The sequence below is a fragment of the Pagrus major genome, chromosome 5 (genome assembly GCF_040436345.1).
Source record: "Pagrus major chromosome 5, Pma_NU_1.0".
Taxonomy (NCBI): domain Eukaryota; kingdom Metazoa; phylum Chordata; class Actinopteri; order Spariformes; family Sparidae; genus Pagrus; species Pagrus major.
Window position 1 is genome coordinate 39,068,020 of NC_133219.1, and position 20,242 is coordinate 39,088,261.

The 20,242-nt window shown below is 42.9% G+C and overlaps 1 protein-coding gene across 1 annotated transcript; it reads left to right on the forward strand.

Moving 5' to 3' along the window:
• The first annotated feature begins 3,908 nt into the window (after positions 1 to 3,908).
• On the forward strand, positions 3,909 to 18,393 carry adam28 (ADAM metallopeptidase domain 28). The gene is made up of 22 exons (XM_073465931.1): positions 3,909 to 4,057; positions 6,852 to 6,940; positions 7,045 to 7,121; positions 7,609 to 7,687; positions 7,868 to 7,944; positions 8,779 to 8,965; positions 9,065 to 9,127; positions 9,356 to 9,427; positions 9,561 to 9,730; positions 10,860 to 10,941; positions 12,356 to 12,489; positions 13,271 to 13,448; positions 14,200 to 14,289; positions 14,971 to 15,166; positions 15,267 to 15,372; positions 15,482 to 15,638; positions 15,780 to 15,860; positions 16,220 to 16,313; positions 16,416 to 16,521; positions 16,607 to 16,700; positions 16,798 to 16,893; positions 17,077 to 18,393. The coding sequence occupies exons 1-22, from the start codon at positions 4,000 to 4,002 to the stop codon at positions 17,107 to 17,109; spliced, it is 2,319 nt and encodes a 772-aa protein (XP_073322032.1). The 5' UTR covers positions 3,909 to 3,999; the 3' UTR covers positions 17,110 to 18,393.
• Positions 18,394 to 20,242: the final 1,849 nt, after the last annotated feature.

Consider the following 20,242-nt stretch of genomic DNA (forward strand, 5'->3'; position numbering starts at 1 on the left):
ATCATCACCAAGGTCAGAGCTGCAGTGTGGAAACAGAGCGCCGTGTCCCTGGCAGGCCTCAGCATTCATGTTGTTGCACTTTCTGCGTGTGTGCAGTCAATAAAGTCACATTTTTCCACAGAGGTCCGGTCACTCAAGCCAGCTGTCCTCACACTGCCCAGCACCGTGAACCCTGAGGGTGGACAGCTGGCAGCCGGGCAGTCAGAGCAGACACTGTGCACAGACTCATCTCATAGACTTGTTGTGAGAGCCAATAAAGCTCAATCACAGACACAACGATGGTGTCATCTCACTTATTGACCTAAATGTGTCTTTCTCCAGGACGAAATACTTTTTAAAAACTGACCTGAAGACTTTAAATGAGACTGAATGACCTGTGATGAGCATGATGAACGTGTGAGTCCACTACAGGCAGCTCAGCTTCACTGCAGCATTGTGGGTATAAAATGAAGATGCTGCTCTCTGGTGGTGACGCTGTGAAGTGCAACCCGGTGATCATGAGATGATTTAAGAAAAGGGGCACTGCCTAAACAAACTAAATAATCAAACTCTTTGTTTTCATGACTGAATAAACTGAATAAACAAACTGATCTTAAAGGACAACACAGTTTCACATATGTGGCGGACCCTGCCACCTTTCTAAGTTCAAACTGTTCTGGGACCTTATTTTCCCTTTGATGAAAGTCATTTTACAGTCGTACAGGAGGAAAACAAGCTGTGCAGAGTCTTTTGTGGCCCTAGAGGGAGCTGTGTGATGTCAGATAAACATCCTCAAGTGATGTCACCAAATCAGCAGGTTCAGTGTCCCGTTTCAGCTCAGTTCTGACCTCAGCTCTGTTTTGTTGATCTGTTTGAGGGCCCAGTACACTCAATAATAATCACCTTTGCTTTCTTATCTTTTGAGTAAATAAAAACCCCACCCTACTCGTCAAATAGCGACGCTTGGTCAGCGCCTTTAGCGTCCGTTTCAGACACAGTGGACTTTCAACTGACTCCGATGTAAACCCCCTCCGCAGCAGTTTTAGACACTCAGAGCTGCTGCTTCAAAATCATCAGGTGATCAGTGCACCTGCTCAAACACCTGTAAAGGCATTTAATGGAAATCCAGGTGCTTTCCAGAAGTCGCAGCCTGCAGTCACCTGTTTTTGTTTATCATTTGCTAGCTGGCTGCTAGATATCATGAACGCTTTACTGACCGTCTGGGTTAGAGGTTAGGGGTTAGGGTTAATTAAAGTTCTGTGGGTTTGAACAAAGCTCGGCTGCATTTGATCCCATAAAAACAATATTAGGATTCACGTTTAACCTGGCTGTCTCCTCTTCTTGGCACACCTGTCACCTGTGAGTGCCAGCTAGATGCTTACGGTGACATTCACCTTAATTTAACTGTCAGCTTGTTTATTTATGTGGTGATATCAGAGCTGTGATATTTATGTGGGCTGACATTAACACATATAACTGTCCTCAACCTAGAACTTGAAAAATAAAACCCAAAGGCACAGCTGTGTTTGTCTGTCTATCTATCGATCGGATTATTGCAGATTGTGACTGATCTTGAAGGCATCGACGAGCTAGTTTTCAGGTGAATCATAGAGGTTGTGATGTTAATTGTCCTTCTGTTTCCAAACTTCACATAAACACATTGACTTTCTAGGATTGCGGTGATATGCTGGTTTCAAGGTTTCCCATGTTATGAAAACTGATGACTAGTTAGTGTCAGAGACTAGTCAAGTTGATTGTAGTTACCCTTCAGATAAGACCAGGAAGGACACATTTGGTGTCAGCGTTGAAAGACAAAACACTGACACATATTATTCTAATGTGAAAACCTAGTTTTGAGATTGATGGTGTGTGTGTGTGTGTGTAAATAGGGACTCTATGGTGCAGTCGGACCAAATTAATTTCACTGTCTGTCACGTCCGCATGATCCCAGAACAAAAAGAGATTTTGTTGAGATCTGACTGTAAAAAGTGGAAAACAACATCAAAATGCCGCCTTGTAAAAAAGCCTGAATTCATCCTTTGTCAGCAGAGTCGACCAGACAACAAGCAAACAACTTTTTAAAAGCTTGTTTACTGAACGGATTTCAAATCGATCAGGGGCTATGCCGTGATGAGACATAGTTCCATGACTTACCAGGAAGTCCAACTTCCTCTCTCGCTTTCCTCCACACCAGCTCCTTTTTTTGCCCTTTCTCAGTTCGAGTAGACGTGTTATCGTACAGCTCTGGGTGATTATTATCCTCTCCTCCATCGCTGTTCATGAATGTCCGGACATCGGCCACGTTAAGGTCACGATGTCTGTGTCAATGTCAACGGCGATGGGCTTTCGCGACACGGCGGCACGCAAAATCATCGCTAACTCGAATGATGCACCTATTCACGTCTTTTCACTGACTTTGTGTGTAATCTAGACACACATACTTCACCTTGCGTTTGGTCTGAATGCCCCATAATGGACCCGGGACTTTTTCATGCCTGGTTTGCTCACCGACATTGTTAAATGAAAACCTTTGTGTCTTCTCTGTATGCTGATGCCTCTCTTTAACACACAGTTTGTACGATCTGCTGCTACAGGTCTCAAAACAAAACAAGGGTTTTAGCCTTGTTAATATAAATACATCGATATTTGTCTTGGAATGGGAATTTTGTGGCACGTTGGAGGAAACGCACTCGATGAAGCCTCGTGTTGACCTCAGCTGAACCTTTGAATGCATCAATGCACAGAACAAGGACCGTTGATCTGGTCCCTCCATCACTGGTGGAAATACAGAGGCGCTCTTTGCTGATCGCAAGAGCGCAAACCCGGAAAACCAGAGATTCTGCTGGGTTGCTACGTGGTCTCCACACTCACAGTGAGCCAATTGTTCAGTTTCAGGCCATGTCCTCGACGACTGGGTCATCATGGAATGAATGAGTGAGCATCGAAAGTTTATGACCAGGATTTGTATGAATGAAGCAGAGTTGTGACATAAAACAAACCCAACCATCCTATATTTACTCAGGTGTGACACACTGGACCGTCACCAGGTGAATATAACTAGAGATCATCTGTGTTCAGTGACTGTATAATTTCCCTGTTTCGCTGAGTTTCTGGTTGTTGTTGCACCTCCTGCAGCAATGCAAGGCACCTGTTCTTCCTCTGTGGTTATTGCTTTTACAAACCACAACCACCAAGACACTGTGTCAGGAGTCAGAAAGCTTCATGACCTGATTGCAAGTTGAATCCCTATTGTCTTGTAGCAAAGAAAGCAAACCCGACACTTTATTTCCATGAAACTGTCACACAGTTTGACTCAAAGTCCACTGTGCTCCACCTCCCGAGCCACACACTGATCCGTGTCCTGATTTGTCCTGTCCCGCTCTGCCCCTGAGGAGAGCAAGACACATTGGCCTTATTGTCTTTTTGACACTCTCTGCTGTGACTCCAAGCATGTGTTCAGTGGGTTGATGGGACGGAGGGGCAGGGGGACGAGCTTCTGCACCGCTGCAGGGAGCTTTTTGTGTCTTTATTTGGCAAAATGTTGTGAAACTTTATGATGCGGTGACAGCAGCGTGACGTTTGTGATGCATGTGGAAATTACAATATGGCTCGAGAAGTGTGAGTCAGTCAGCCACAACAGGATGAGTCAAACTGCTCGGCTAAAATTTCATCAAAAGGTAGGAAATTTACCGTCAGAAAATGCATCTTGTCTATTCATCTAAATGACTTCTGATGAGTGTAAAGACATGGAAGTATGTCATGAGACTGCAAAGCTAAGCTGTGACCACAACACTGTCGGCGGTATTCTTCCTGCATTCCTTAAGAGAAGCAGGGGCGTGCTCAGGCCGGTCTTGAGCGTGCTGAAACTCTGCTGTCAATGAGGAAGTAGCTGTGACAGGTCCAGGGGGGCAGCGAAGGCGTGGCCTCTCAAGTGCAGCAACTGCAGCGTGCAGGTAGACAGCATAAAGCCTGATCAGAGCACCGATCTGCTCTGTTACAGGGACTGTCTGCACTCGGACAATGACGCCAACACTCCTATTGTGGGTCCTCATCCTAAATGCCTCGCTCAAGCCCTCAGGTAAGTCGCTGGATACTGTTACCTCCATTCAGCACAGTGGCTAATTAATAACTAAAGCCTAGCTTTATCCACAGCACTCTACTTTACCTGTGAGTTTACTGCTTCTGGGCATAAATGTGAAAAAAAGGTGCTTTAAAACACCTGACCAGGTATGATTGATATACTGCATCATAGATAAAATAAATGTGGGTGTTCTTTAAAGACTTTAAACACTATACTCGTGTTTCTTCCATCAGTTTTAGGCCACTGGATGATATCCGTCTCCACATAAACATATGGTTGATCTGCTGACTGAGTTGACCATGTCTACATCAGTGATAATGAAACATGCTGTGACAAAATGTCCACTTGACCTAACGTATTTACTTGAGCAACATATGATTAGAAAGGAGGGACTGCGGGGGCCTTAATCCTGCCTGGTGTAACGTCCTGCTCAGGAGTGACACAACTGCTGTTGATACACTGCACTGTAACACTCGTTGGTGTCTAATACTGCTTTATAAGACGTGCAAATAAGTGGGAACGCAGCGCAGATGTTGTGACACAGGTTGTGTCAGGGCTAGGCGCTGTCACCACCCTCTAAAGGTACCACGGCGTACCTGGCCGACAGGTGACCGTGACTCAGAGGGGCTTAGTCATTTCCTTTGCAAGCTGATTTCGCTGGATGGAAACTACCGTCTTGGGTTAACAGTTTATTTGCATTGGTGAGACAACTGTGAGAAGTCCTTAAATTCAGAGATTACATGTACAGATGTCAAAATGAGGAAGTGATGAAATCTTCAAACCGTTAAGTAGGACTTGTGTAATAAGATCTTCACAGATGAACACCACTTGTAAATTAAATGTGTAGCAGTAAAAAGCTAATGTTAGGCTATAAACAGACGACATCACGGTCACACGACTTACACGTCACAACCACTGAGCGTCTTACTACACAATTACTATACATGTTTTCTATAAACTGATCAATGCACAAGTTGTAAAGTCAGAGTTAGAATAGTTTGTAACTAAAGTTGGGCGGTAAAGACGGACTAGTGAGTAGATGAGTCTCCGTGTTCGCTGTGAGGACGTTTAATGTCCCGACAACCTCTGTAGTCTTGTTAGCAACTGCTAACCGTTTTTAAACGCACAGTAAGAGTTTTATGTCGTAGAACAAAACGTGTAAATATCTTCAGCCTGTGGTAACAACCGACTTTATTTCAGACATTTAACTGAAAACACATTAAAAAACTCACAGACTTTGAGACGAGGTAACAGGAAGCGCCAACATGCTAACTGATTTCCGGGTTTTAGGACTACAAACTTTGCATTTTCCATATTAGTGAGAGTATAACAAAAAATCTAAATGTCTGATATGTTGAACTTGTGCATGTACAACATCGTCAAAGTTAAAAAAAGGTCAAAGAAGCTCCCCTCTCCCACAGAAAACACTGCTCCTGAAACGCCTCGTTAGGTGTCCCGCCGTTAATTCTGTGACTTCATGACATCACACTTAGTCAGAGTTATAGACTTTTGAGTGAAAATGGGAACATGCCGAGAAGGAGGTTAAACTTTTTTCAGCCCTGATGAGTGGAGAGTGGAGATATTACCAACCACCTTCACCAACAAGTCACAGCACAATATCTGTAGCCTGTCAGACCAAACTCTGGGAACTAAACTTGCAAATTACTCACGCTGACCCTGAGTACATCATGATTACTGAAAGATGACTCAGACGGATATGAATATTTTTTATCAGCACAGATCCCGTCATGTCTGACCTCCCGGTGGCAGGACAGTAAGAGAACAATGACCAGAGAGAAAGTGAGAAAGTTAACAGACAGAAGAGGAGTTTGAGAAGCGTATGTCCCCTTCATCCTCATCCTCAGAGGAAATTACACCCTTGTTGGGTCATCGTACAACCAAAACACGGCGTTTAAGTTCACGATTGGATACAAAGACAAACTTTCTCCTGCTCACAAAGCCGTGTGTGTTCCTGCTGATAAGGAATATAAGGTTATCACAACACCCCTTCACTGATAGCTAGTGGCCGTGACGGAGCTCCAGGTGCCGTGTTGATACTCTAAACACTTCATATTAATGTGTCACGGGTCGGTGAACAGACTCAGTAGAAAATCCCCATAATTACCGTAAAGGATGGTTGCCCAAGTGCCGAGCTGCAGCCAGAAACACCAGAGGGCACGAAAAATAGTTCACCAACACTAATCTTATATCTAATCTGCTGGGAGTGAGTTATTCTACAACTAATTTTCATCTGAAGGATCTTTTGTTTGTGTTTTTTTGAGTTTGCTAACCAGTCAGCAGATAAGGCCGCTAGCTCCACAGCTAACTGAGCTACACAGCCGATAGCAGCTGGTCTCTGCAGCCAAATATAGCTCTGTGGTTAATTTAAAACACGGTACACAAATAGACTTTGACTTGCTTTTTCTAGAGAAGCGCGGGGGACTTTTAGTGTGGTTAAGTTGGCTCTTAAAAATGACGCCTTTAAAAGATCCACTGATTATCTGCTTCCTGTTACAAAGAATAACAAATGTTTCCCTGAGACGACGTGATGATTTCACTCATGACCGTTTGAACCCAGGCTGGAGGGTGTTCACGGGAATCAAACTGACAACCTACTGAACTACTAAAACATAAAAAAGGTGCACTACTGTGCTCCTTTACTCTCGTATAATGCTTCGTTTGCAGGTCAGGCATCAGGACTTTTAACGCCTCTGCACTTTATTTTATTTCTGCCCTATAAAAATTTACTTTCTTATCACAAAGTCATATGATGCATGTTGTGTCTCTGCAGAGAGCCACGGTCGTGACTTCGAAGAGGTGGAGGACTACGAGGTGGTTCGACCTGTCAGACTTCACACAGTCAGAAAAAGGCAAACAGAGGTACATTTTTCGAGATTAATTCCTGTTGTTTCCCGAGTTCTGTTCTCAAGAACAAGCGTGAATCACTGAAACCACAATTTTCTCCACATCTTTCTTTTACGCAGAATGTCAGGCCACAGACCATTAAGTATGCAATGACGGTGGGAGGAAGAGACATTGAAATGCAACTAGAAAAGAATAAGTAAGTTTTCACTTCCTTAAAAGTAATTTCCCTGTGAGGTGTGAGGCAATGAGACAAAAAGACCGACGCATGCTGGTTATAGAGTCAACTTTCAAGGTCATTTCTAAAAATATTGAGTCCACATTAGAGACATGAATACCTCCAGTGTTGCTGGTTTATTGTGTCTTGATGCCAGAGACAAAGTCGGTGCTGTCACCACAAAGAGTTGAGCCAATTCTTAAAGAGAACTTCCTGGTTTTACTTCTTTGTTTTGTGTGGTTTTCATGCATTGATTTTCACTTTTGATCAACGTCGACTTCCCATTATTACACATTAACTCTATTAAACTGGTGCAAACAAATGTGAATTTCAACAAGAGCATTGGTTGTGTTTTTCCCACGTCCTGAGAATAAGTGTGATGAATCAGCGCCTGTAAGAACGTGTGTTACAATGATTACATGATGCGACACAGGATGAGATGACGGTCATTTTATTTTTTCATCACCAGTGAATTACTCACCAAAGACTACACGGAGACATATTACAAAGAAGACGGGACACAAGTCACCGCCGCTCCAAATGACATTGTAAGTATTTGGATTTTCAGTTCCTCAAACAGAGGATATGATTTGTCATTCAGCTTTTACAATAACTAACTTCAACATTTCATTCTCCGACTCTTCAACAACAATAATACGAGAGTAAAACATAAACAGATCCAAAGAATAGCTTGACAACCCCAGTCATCATGTTCATGTCCTCTTCAGGATCACTGCTACTATCACGGGAAGATCGTGAATGACAGCGGATCGTCTGTTAGCATCAGCACGTGTGACGGACTCAGGTGAGCCCCCGAACAATCGTCTCTGTGACTGAACTTTTCATTCAAATGTCCCGAAATCATCCAAGAGTCCAACACTGATAAAGCTTTATAATCACTGTTTATCACTTAATGTACCTCACACATTAAGCAGATACATCGACTTGTGTTTCTATCAACCTGGACATTGTAATTCACCCTCCTTTTAGCTCTGTTTTGGTCTCCACCAACTCCAAAATGTTCACCTGTCGTCAACACTTAATCACCAAGCTTGTCTGAGCAGGTAGCATAACTTTATCTAACATAAAAAGTCTGATTATAGTCATAAAGAGATCTAAAGTTAGCCACTTATTCTAGCTCATAATTCATATTAAGGTTTATCAATGCTACTATCACACCTCAGATCACAGACAAAAGTACAAATTAGAAGAAGAAATCTTTGTATTCCCAGTTGAAGTGCAGTATTTGTCAGGTAGCTTACCTGTCCTGCTGTTTTTCTCCTGGTGATTCATTTTTGTAAATCTGATCTAAAGTCTTTTCTCTCCTGTGTTTCTGGTGGGAGAAAAAAAGTTTTGCCAGGATCTTTCTAAGTTCTTTAATTTCTTTGCATCTGTGGAAAAAGAAATGTAACATTATTGTTTTCACTCTATTTCACACACACACCAAAAAATTGTTCTGCTGGAAAAAAAATCGTTTGAAAAAAAAATAAAGGAACTTAGAAAGATCATCCTGATCTCAAGTCAAGTCAAACACAGGAGAGAAAATAGTTTGAATCAGACATAAAAAAATCATCACTTGGCCCTCAGGGCTTCGTACTGAGGTGTGACTCGGTGTATTTAATCCTGCCTGGTGGTTTAGGGGTTACTTCAGAACGTCTGCACAGAGGTACCTGATCGAGCCGCTGTCTGGTGGCGATGAGGACGATCACGCAGTGATGACTTTCAAAGACACGAACTCCACGACGCCTGCCGTGTGTGGCGTCACCAACACCAGCTGGAACGAAGACTATGAACCCCCAACAAGCCGCAGCCGCTCCAGATCAGCAGTAAAACACCCAAAGCTTTTATTACACCGTGCACATTTTTATGTTATAGGACTATGTGATGTTAAAGGTGCTTTATCTGCTTTGTTTTTCCTTCTCCAGGGGATCTCTATCCTCCATCAACAGAAATACATCGAGCTCTTCCTCGTGGCTGATAACCGGGCGGTAAGACAAACACAAACACGTGACAGATTCCTGAGTTTCTGTGGCATGAACTGACTTGTCCGGCTGTTGCTTGTAACTGTGATAAGCAAGCAGAACCGTTTTGGTGCTTTCTGACCTAGTTTTGATAAAAATCACACACAGGACAGTTATTTTACAAAATCATGTGGGAAGTTTTGAATTAATCATCTGCTGAGAATTAGGATCTGACATGACATCATGTCGTTCCAGTATGTGAAGATGAAGAGAGATCAGACGGAGATGAGAAAGAGGATGTTTGAAATCGTCAACTTTGTCAACCTGGTGAGTCAACGCACAAAAAATGACACAAACTGCCAGCTGATCTACGCCTGAGTGTTGTGACAATATCCAGTCTTGTTCTTGTAACGTCTGTATTTGAATTAATAGCCCAGATAACATGGTTTGTTTTGTGCAGGCGTACAAACCCCTGAGGACCTTCGTCGCTCTGGTGGGGTTAGAGATCTGGACCAATCGTGACATGATCTCCGTGACGCCGCCGGCTGGAGCAAACCTGGACGCTTTCATGAAGTGGAGGAACTCGGTGCTGGTGAAAAGGACGAAGCACGACAACGCACATCTCATCAGGTACGAACGGCCCGTGTTCAACCATCGACTCATCGACCTGCATCACGAATAGCTCGACTTTACAGAGAAGGTCCATCATCAGGTGACCGGTTTCTGACGGTGAAGCTGCTCTGTGGTCTGTTGGTTCAGCAGCGGATACTTCTGTATCTTTTGCCAGACGGTAATGACCCTAACGGTCGCAGTTTGGTTACGTTTAGGCAACAAGTTACTTCGATTTATAAAAAAGATACATTACGCAAAGTTAGGTGAGTCAGTTCACCATCGACTTTTAGCTTCACACAGGACATGAACGCTTTTCTCCCGGATGAAAGTCCTGCATTTGTTCAGACTTCCATGCCGTTATACTGTGCCACCGTACCCATACTCTTTTACTTTGTTTATATGTGGCGGACCCTGCCACCTTTCTAGCTTCAAACAGTGTTCTGGGACCTTATTTTCCTCTGAGAACAGCTTGTTTATTCACTCATGGAAAAAAGTTTGTATTATTACCTAATTTATATTAGAAATATTAAAATTCTGAGTTTGAATTTCTTCCCCAAAACTACGTAGTGCCCCTTTAAATGTATTTTTCTGACTCTTACTCACTGTTATTATTTATTATTTTATTATTTCTCATTCAGTGTTGTTGCTCTTGGAAGAGTTAAACCGGCGTCAGGCTTTAGCGTTAAAAATCCAGCGTTCTCGATCTCAGTTGATATTTCTTGTTGAATAAAAAGGAAGTTGCAAGTTCTGGTTTTTATCCAAAACACAATCGGTCCTGTTTCACAAGTTTAAACTTGGAACTGTACAGCCACTGAAAGTTTCCACATCACACTTTAATCCTCACACATTTGCTGTCACAGATAAAGTTTGTTTGTGTTTCAAACTGAAATGTGTCGCCGTACAGACGAGCCTGTACGGCGACAGGCCAACCAGGAAACGAAGCGGTCAGATTTTATCAAATTTGAATTTCAGTTCTGTTCAGGCCCGTATCACTGAATCAAGCTGAATCAACAAACGTGTATTTGAATGTCACGGTTGGTTTACAAGAGCTGCGTCAAAGAAAATATATCTCAACGAAATCAACAATCTGTGATTTGAGATGAAGTCGTAAAAAGTGTTTCACATGTCGACGTTCTTTGTCTTTCAGCGGTATCGACTTTGAAGGAGCGACCGTCGGACTGGCTTTCATCGGGACGCTTTGCTCGGGTCACTCTGTTGGAGTAGTACAGGTGAGATGTCGTCCCGTCGCAGAGTACTGTGGCGGTACTGGCAGTAAAGTGCTTACAAACCAGTCAAACCAGTTAACAGGGAATGCCATATGCTTGGATCCAAAACAAAGGCCTCCTCTGGGGATAATAATGAAACTGAAATCTGCTTTTACAACCTCTCAAGTCCTCAATGACATAAACATGGGAAAACTGAAGGTGTGAAGGTTCAGTTAAGAAGAGCAAACAAAAGAAAACCTGCAGGCGTCGGGCTGTTTGAAACGTGAGCAACACACTTGTACAAATAAGCCCGGCCCAGATGCAGGCAGACTAATTGAAGGGAGACTTTCACTGGTCACTCAGCACACAAACAACTTCCCTCAACAAGAAAGAAATCTCAACAGAGCAGAGTTTCTGGCTGACAGTCTGTTGGGATGAGGTCTGCAGTGAGTCAAGGACAGAACCAGAAGTCTGGCCCGGGTGTCATTCCCCACCTCTCTTAAGCCTTCACAAAAAGGGCCATCGTCACACCCTGATTGGCTGAGAGGGGAACGACCAGGGCTGCTTTCACTCATTAATTAGGAGCCAGTCTCCAACAGCCTGCACACAGCTGATCTGAGTCCACTGCGATCAATACAGAGGGGTTTAAAACTCAGGTGTTGGGAGTGAGGTGCAGCACCCCCTGCTGGACTGTGGATGACAGGAGTATTGGAGATAAACTTATTTACTGAAATCTGTGTTGTGTGAGCTGAGCACAGTTAAGGTTGTGAGACCGGCCACGCACAATAAACAAAATAAAGGTGAGCGAGAGACGCTGGAAGACGTTTAGCTTTCAAAATCATGTCCCTCAAGAACTGTAATAATTTTAGCTGCACCATCAGGTCAAATTAAAATAGTCTCCAATACTTGCAAAAACATTCACACCAGCTTCATCCGTATATTTATTTAAGTGTAGGGGAACAATCATTAATCCATCTTTAAATGTCATTGTTTGTCGACCAAATCCAACCCTTTCGTATCTTTTCTTTTAAAGGGGAAGTGCAACTTTTCTCAGCTTCTGATTTTTTAAACTCTTCCACTGTAGTGCAGCACATGTCTAGACTGTGCCGCGGGAATAAGAGGAACTTTCTCGCCATAAACAAAACAAACTCAAAGTTACAGTCAGAGAACAGGAAACGAGTGAGCAGACAACCTCGGTGCACATGCTCGGTTTAAAGGTGTAGATTTTAGTAAATGTAAGATAATATAATATTCATGACTGTGTTTTCATTCATGAATAGTCACCTGAAACTGAGGATCGTTGTGTTTTTGTTGCCCTGCAATCTGATCCCTCGAGACTGCTGCTGAAGCTTCCACTGAAAATGTGACACACTGGACCTTTAAACAAACTTTATTTAAAGAGATCCGCTCGTATAACTGGTTTGTTGTGACTTCTCAGGATCACAATGACCGGGCCATCGCAGTGGGAGCCACACTGGCTCATGAGATGGGCCACAACCTCGGCATGGACCACGATGACTCCAGTCGCTGTGCTTGTTCCGGGGACAGCTGCATCATGGCCGCAGCACTCAGGTAAGAAGAGACAGTACAGAGGTGAAGATAAAGGGAAGGGAGACAGAGTCTGTCAGTGAAACTGACTACAAGCACGCAATGACAGATTTTATACATGAAGTGATGCAGTCATGTTTTATAGGCCAGATCAGATAATCAACCTCCAACATCAGGCCGGGATCAGACGATCAATCACAGTGTAACTAAGGCGTGTCCTGTATAACATGAGTGCCCGTGTTTCAGTGAGTCGGGATCTTTTTGTTTTGATTAAAGGAAACTGCATATGGAGTCAGTGTGTCACACTTTTTTCATGTTTCAGTCTGCTGTCAGTGATCAGCAGCTCATTAAAGCCTTTGCTGCACGTTGCCTCTCTATGACAGAGATCTTATACAATCTTAAATGTAAATGCTGGATATTGGACACTGATATTGAATTTCTGGTACATGGAGACAGTAATCGGCTGTTCATTTAAAGAGTTTAATCTCAGATGGAGAAAGAGGAAAATCATAACCGGTTTCACCACCGACGTGAGCCTCAGTGAGGGAAGTGACTCTTAATCTGTCTCTGAGAAACACATTGTTCTGTCTCACTTAATGAAACAGTGTATTACAGAGTCATTAATGTGACTCACACAGGTGTCAGTAAACCATCTGCTGTGAATTCATTCATCACTTCAGATTTTGTGGGGAGATTTGTTGAAGAAGAAGCAGACGAGAAATCACTGCATTAAAAAATATTTGTGTAATTATTCAGGGGATATGACTGTGGAGGTAACGATGACAACATGTTTGTGTTCCCTCAGCTGGAACATCCCTCGAACCTTCAGCAGCTGCAGCGGCAGCAACTACGAGAAGTACCTGACGGGTCGCAGCCCGAGCTGCCTGCTGGACAAACCGGACCTCAGAGGCCTGGTCGCTCCTGCAGTCTGTGGCAACGGGTTTCTGGAGAAAGGAGAGCAGTGTGACTGCGGCTCAGTGGAGGTAAACCAGGCACACGAGCAGACTGAGAACACACTGAGTCAAAAGTATTTGTTTTAAGATTTTAATCCGTGTGTGTTCACGTCTGACAGTTTTGCCTCGAGGCCACTGATTTCTCAGAGTCAGACTCATCAACTTGTTTCTTTGTCTCATCTTGTCTCTCCCAGTTTGTTTTTGAGCCCAGAGGTTTCATGTGAATTAGTCTGTTTGACAAGCAGCAACATATTTATTTCCATCCCGAGGAGTAAAGAGAAGAAGATATTTGAACGAGTCACAAGGAGTTTTTAACTTATAAAACAGCCTCATGTTATAACTGATGCCTCTGTTTGACCTACATCAGCAAAAAGATTGTCTTTTTCTGTGGATGATATTAATCCTGTGACTGGGGCGGATTCCCTGTGAAATCATTGGGACTGTACGGAAGCCCTGAGGGACAATCCTGGTGATCCGTTATCTTAATGTGATCTAAATTATTGTCTCCTCTGTGTTCATGACTTCCATCTGGTGGGGAAAAAGTTGAAGTAATCTTTCTATCTTAATTTTTTCCATCCGTGAAAACTTGGAAAAAACATTTCAGGAGAAAAACAAAATCTGTGTGACTTTTCTTTCTGAAGATTTGAACTCCTTTAATATCTCGTTAAATATTGAAACTGTTGTATAAACAGGACAAAGATCTAAATTAAGTGGTATTTAAAATTTCAGAAACACTGAAGGATTAACAGTCTGATTAACGAGCTCTGTGTCGTCGTTACAGGAGTGCACCAACCCATGCTGCAACGCCACCACCTGCGCCATGAAGGAGGGAGCTCAGTGTGGAGAGGGCGAGTGCTGCGACAACTGTAAGGTGAGTGAAGCTGCTCTGATGAGCTTTGTGCAAATGTTGATTTCCCTCGATGAATGATTTAATCTGCTCCTGTCCTCTAGTGGACATCTAAGGTATTACAAATATTTGAATTTGCTCTCAAGTAAATATTGTTTTCACGGTCACGGTTTATTTTTTCCAAAGCTAGAAAAGGTGGCAGGGCCCGCCACATATAAACCAAGTAAAACAGTATGAAACTGTGTCGTTTATTCAGTTTATTCAGTCATAAGAACAAAGAGAGTTTGTTAATTTAGTTTGTTTAGGCAGAAAAAATGAAGATCTTTCTCTTCTGGTCAACATTTCTTCCCCAAAAACTACATAATGTTCCTTTAAAAGGTTGTGATGTGTCAGTGTTGGGTTCAAAACTTGTTTCCGCTGCCTCCCAGTGGACAGAAAGTGTAATTCTTCCCCTCGAAGTGAAAAAAACTGAAACTTAATGGTGTTTACGGCCAAAAGCAAACACTTTTTGTACTGTTAAGATGTAAAATGGACGTACGTTTATGTAATTCACTGACTTTCTGCTCAAAGTGTAGGAAACTTTAACTTTAAACAGTTCTTTGACACAAATCTCACCCTGAGGTAGTTTTATAGCCCTTTAAATATACCTATAAAGGGCATTACATACTCGATTACATGACGTGTAATCTGTCTGAATGTGCACAGATTTCACCTCGGTCCAAGGAGTGCCGCAGGAAGCAGGACGACTGCGATCTGGCGGAGTACTGTGACGGGAAGAGCACCGACTGTCCCGAGGATGTGTTCGCCGTGAACGGCCTCCAGTGTGACGGAGGCCGAGGATACTGCCACAACGGCCAGTGTCCACAGAGGCCCAACCAGTGTGTCAAGATGTACGGGTCAGGTGAGTGTCACTGTACATGATGCTGCTTTGTTAAAGGATACTGTAAACCATGATTATATAGGAGCCACAAGATGCTGATGTGATCATCTCCTGTCGCCAGGCGCTATAGAGGCCCGTCCGTCCTGCTATGATCAGAACACCAGAGGAACCTACTACGCCTTCTGCAAACGTCCCGCAAACGACCGCTGGATCCCCTGCCAGCGAGAGTGAGTCTCTGCCAGTACTGAACTATAGTCTGTGTTAGAATAAATGTTTTTCTGTAAAACCAGTTGGATTACTGGCTCTGAACTATCTTCACTCTCTCGGCCCTTGCAGAGACGTTTTTTGTGGGAAGCTGTTCTGCCACAACGGCAACGAGAACCCAAACTACGGCCGCATGGTCCGGTTAGGTGACTGCAAGGCATCTTTCTTTGAGGACTATGAGAAAGACTACGGCCAGGTGGACACTGGGACCAAATGTGGGGATGGAAAGGTAAAGCTCGTTTTGTTTTGTTTACAGTTACTCATTCTGTAAATGGGTCACGTGGAACCGAGTGATTTTTTTTACCCATAAGGAAAGTAACACCAGTCACAATACTCCTACTACTACTACATTTCTCCTTTTTGTCTCCAGGTGTGCAGTGAGAACGAGTGTGTGGATCTGGCGACAGCTTACAGAAATGTCAACTGTTCAGCAAAATGCTCAGGCCGCGGTGTAAGTACAAGCCAACAGCACTCCGTTCAGTTTCGTTAATATCTTTTTTTTAATCTAAAAGTACTACAAGGAACTTTACGAAACAGTCTCAGTTTAAGATCATCAGATGCAACACCTCATCCTGCAAACAGCCGTCTTTAAAACAGAAAAACAGCTTCTTCCTTTCGCTCACCAGATCAAAATCTCTGAGGCAGTGGTGCTCGTACCACTTTTGTCCACAGGGGTCGCCAAAGTTAACACAAAATTATGTGTAGCCTCTGGTGCTAGGTGTCACCCTGTATACGATTACCTCAGGGTCATCCTTTCGTAGAGCAGCTCATATGTTTTTAATGTATGTTGTGATGATTTCTTTTCTCCAGGTGTGCAACCACAAGGCTGAGTGTCAGTGTGAACCCGGCTGGATGCCTCCTAACTGCGACTCCAAGGATGAAGAATTCAGTTCTGTGTCTACTGGTGAGAGCTGCCTGCAGTCGCTCATCAACACAATAAAGGATATAATATTAAAGTTGTATCTCTGCTGCATCCAACAAATCGATGTCTGTTCTGTCTCTGCAGGAGTGGCCGTCGCCATCGCACTGACCGTCACACTGGTGGTTCTCGGTGTCATCGCTGCTGTGTTTGGGTTCGTCTGGAAGAAACGACAGAGTCCTGGTTTGCCAAGGTGAGTCCTCAACACCCTGTTCCGGGTCTTGGTGTGGCTTTGAAAGCGTCTGAGCCAACAGATTAAATCTCTCTTTATCTAACAGCACACACACCCAAATGAAGTCGTCAGCAGTGAATCGTCCGGCTCAGCGCCTGAACAAAGGGCCACCTCCCGGTCCGCCCATGTCGGTGCCAAAGGTACTGCGTTGTTATTTACTGTATTAAAAGGTGTCAAGTTGAGATTTATTGTTTATTTATTCAGTGGATTTTTCTAACAATACTTAACATTTTTTAGGTTGTGAGGCCAAAACCCAAAGGAGCTCCACCTCCACCTCCTCCAGCGGGGAACAGAGCGAAACCCCCGAGCCAGAACTACATGGCTGCACGTCAGGTAACGCTGATCCACATTAAACACGTCATTGTCCTCTGACACTGACAAACTGATGTGATTCAATCAGAAGTTTAACAACAATAGATCTTGTATGTATATTTTGCACACCTGAAAATGTTGAGTCTAGATGTCAAAAATGTCAAATTATTCCTTAAAACTCAACGTCTTTGTTTTGTCCTCCAGGCTCTGAGGCCCGTACCGCCACCAAAGGTCTGACGCGTGACCCGGTGCCACCTGATATCAAACCAGGGGACGCTTGCTTGTCCACTTTCTCCAACGAGCGACTGCTGCTAATCCAGAGAAGCAGAGACTAGTTTCTTTATCACGCGCGTCCTGTCACGACTGTTTCCTCTGCAGCTTCTCTTCCTGCGGTGCTGTCAGAAGCACGTCGACACGTTGGTACCAGTGATGTGCAGCGAGCAGGAGGGACGAGGTGGACTTTAAATTGTTACTTGCATGCCATGCACGGAGGAAGTGTTTATGACAGGGATGACCTGGCACTTTTTTATACTACAGGGTGAGGGGTTAGTGCAACTAGACGCCGCTCTGGCCCTGATCGTGAGCCATATCTTTTTATACTTGTTGTGTTGTTTTGTCACAGAATATTGCACAAGACAGGATTTTACTTGTCAGTATTCAGGAACTGCAAAAAGTTTAAGATTTTAGTGTTGTTTTTTTTAACCCACAAAAATACCCTGAACTGCTTTTGATTAACGTTGATGTGATGGATGTAAATACTAACGCAAACATTTCAGATTCAAAACAAGCGCTGGTTGTTAGGACTGTGTTCACCCGAGCGCACACAGGTTCTGTAAGATGCTACATGTTTCTGGTTATTTCAAGCAAATCCTTTTAAAGGATTTTGAAAGTACGAGCCGCAGCACTTTAAAGGGGCTCTGTGCAACGATTTCTATTAATTTACATGTGTTATTTAGTTGTTTTTATTAGTAACGTGAGGATTGTAACGTGAAAAGTGAGACCTGACCCGCCTCTCCACAGTCCAAACGATGTGACTTCAAGTGCCTCGTCCCAGAGCGACAGTAGCTAACGTTAGCTTAGAAATGGAGCCCGCCAACATAAACTGAAGAGCGGCTTCAACACAGAAGTTACACGGAGCCCCTTTAAGATACTGTCAGTAGTCTTAATTAACGCTTCACTGCAGTTAGATACACTGAAACGCCGGCCAGTTAAGTTTACAGTTTTTTACACACATGTAGACAATGACAAATACACAACATGTCGTCTGCTGCAGGTTCAACATCAAATGTCATCACTGTGTTTTGTTTAGGACATCTACAATCAGCACACTGCCTGATATTTAACTAAAATATTGTGGCTTGTACATTATTATTATTATTTTTTTACTAATTTGGTTTTATGTAAATAGAGTTTCTGCAAAGCACACGTGTCATTTCGCTGCTTGTTTTCGACTCAGTTCACTATGTGAACAGGTACGTAATATATGAAATAAAGAAATAAAAAAATCCATGTTTCAGGTTCGGCACTGAGCAAGAAGATGGTTGTTGTTTTTAAAAATGTTGCATCGCCTAAAATAGCAGATTAAATGTTTTACATTACATTTTCACATTACGAACCAGTGACCAGTGAGGATTTCACTGACCATATGGATTATGGACCAATTATCGGGGTTTATTGGGCCCGATATTCAGCATTTTTTGATTATCTGTATTGGTGATTTTTCTGTCAGATTGCTGATAAAATGGTTTGGTAATTGGTAACACTAAACAATTAAGTAACTAGCAACAAAATGTATTAAATAAATGTAGTGGAGAGGAAGTATAAAGCAGCAGAAAATGGAAATACTTGAGTAAATTGGAATTAAATATCAGTTTTCAGTCTTCAGTCTTTCAGTAAGAGAAATCTGCAGCTGTGTTTTGCTGTAAAGCTCCCGAAATGTTTGAGGCTACTGTGTGAAACTTTCTATCGGCATGAGGTTGAGTAGATGATGACTGAATTTTCAGAAAAAGTCAGAGAAGCCATCAACACATCAACTTTGTGCCTCCAAATGAAGGTCCGAGTGAAAACAAAACAAGAGCCAACATCCAACACGAGTCAAATAAAACACTGTATTTGAATTTTATTCTTTTCTTTCAAGTGATACATCTACGTAAAAGATTTCATGGCCTCGCATGACAAGTACGGTACGTTTTTTTTTCATCCCTTTGTTACAGCTATTATAGGATTCTTGATGAACAATAGTTTGTTTACATTCTGCGAGATATGTATAGGACCTAACAGGAGGTCAGTATACTGTATGGCTCACCCGATGAAGCCTCACCTTTTAAAAACAAAATGTTTAACATCACAATTAAGAGTGTAAAACCCAAATACTTATAATATTTAGGACGTTTCCCCAGAAGTCTACTGAACATAAACGGCAAACAACAATAGTTTTTTTGGAAAACTTTTAAGAAGATTAATATTACCGACATTTAATCTTTAAACCATGTGTGGTTGAAAGTCTCCTGGCTTGACTCCGGTTTACCATCCACACACACGCACACATACAGATCTTAGACATATGTGGCCAAGGTGGCATGGCACATGAGCACAGACGCCTCGTTTTTAAAAATAAAAACAGGTGAGGGGAGCGGGGGCGTGTATTTACAAGGAAAAATAGCAAATCTTAAAGCTTTTTTCCCCCCATCGACGATAAGACAGAAGAATTACAGTCAGGTGTGTCGAAGCACCAGTTGGTTGTTGGTTGTAAGTCCGAGTGAAAGCGGTTTCTTAAAGGGTTGGGAGGGGGGTGCCTGTGAAGAGGAGTGGACGTGTTGAGACCAGAAGAAACAAACCAGCAATCTCAGCATTAAAAATAACATACTGTGTATATGAGTCAGCCATGGTTGAGATGATTACAGTACTGTTGGGCCTTGAGAGACAGCTGTTAGTGTGGCGGCGGTACCTTTTATAGTATCATCCCTGCCGAGGGGGAATGACTCAGTCCATTGTGTCTGTGTACAGCGGCGTCAAAGTGCTGTCGTTTCACTGAATGTCAAATGTTTCCCTTATCTGATACGCACGGTTTTTTATCACAATTCAAAAAAACAAAACAAAACAAAACAAAAAAACGTGCAATCTGTATAATCAACAGTAGATGGAGACACTAATATAGCTTTAGAAACATAGGAAAGCCCAAGAAGCACAGCCTGGATTATTATTTAGTGTTTGACAATAAAAACATCAAATCAAACTGCCATAATTCTGTTAAATACACCGACACTTCCTAAGCAATAATGAAAATCAGTCTCTTTTTTGAGGACAGTATGGCCGGCAGTTCCTCTGCGTTTTCGAGCAAATGTGTCCTCTTTTGTCCAAAAAAATGACA

What these genes read in the sequence shown, in the direction of transcription:
- adam28 (XM_073465931.1), top strand. Translation starts at nt 4,000, where the DNA reads ATGACGCCAACACTCCTATTGTGGGTCCTCATCCTAAATGCCTCGCTC. An exon ending in GCAGCCGCTCCAGATCAGCA is followed by an intron (nt 8,966 to 9,064) that starts GTAAAACACCCA and finishes TTCCTTCTCCAG; the next exon opens with GGGATCTCTATCCTCCATCA. An exon ending in ACTACATGGCTGCACGTCAG is followed by an intron (nt 16,894 to 17,076) that starts GTAACGCTGATC and finishes TTTGTCCTCCAG; the next exon opens with GCTCTGAGGCCCGTACCGCC.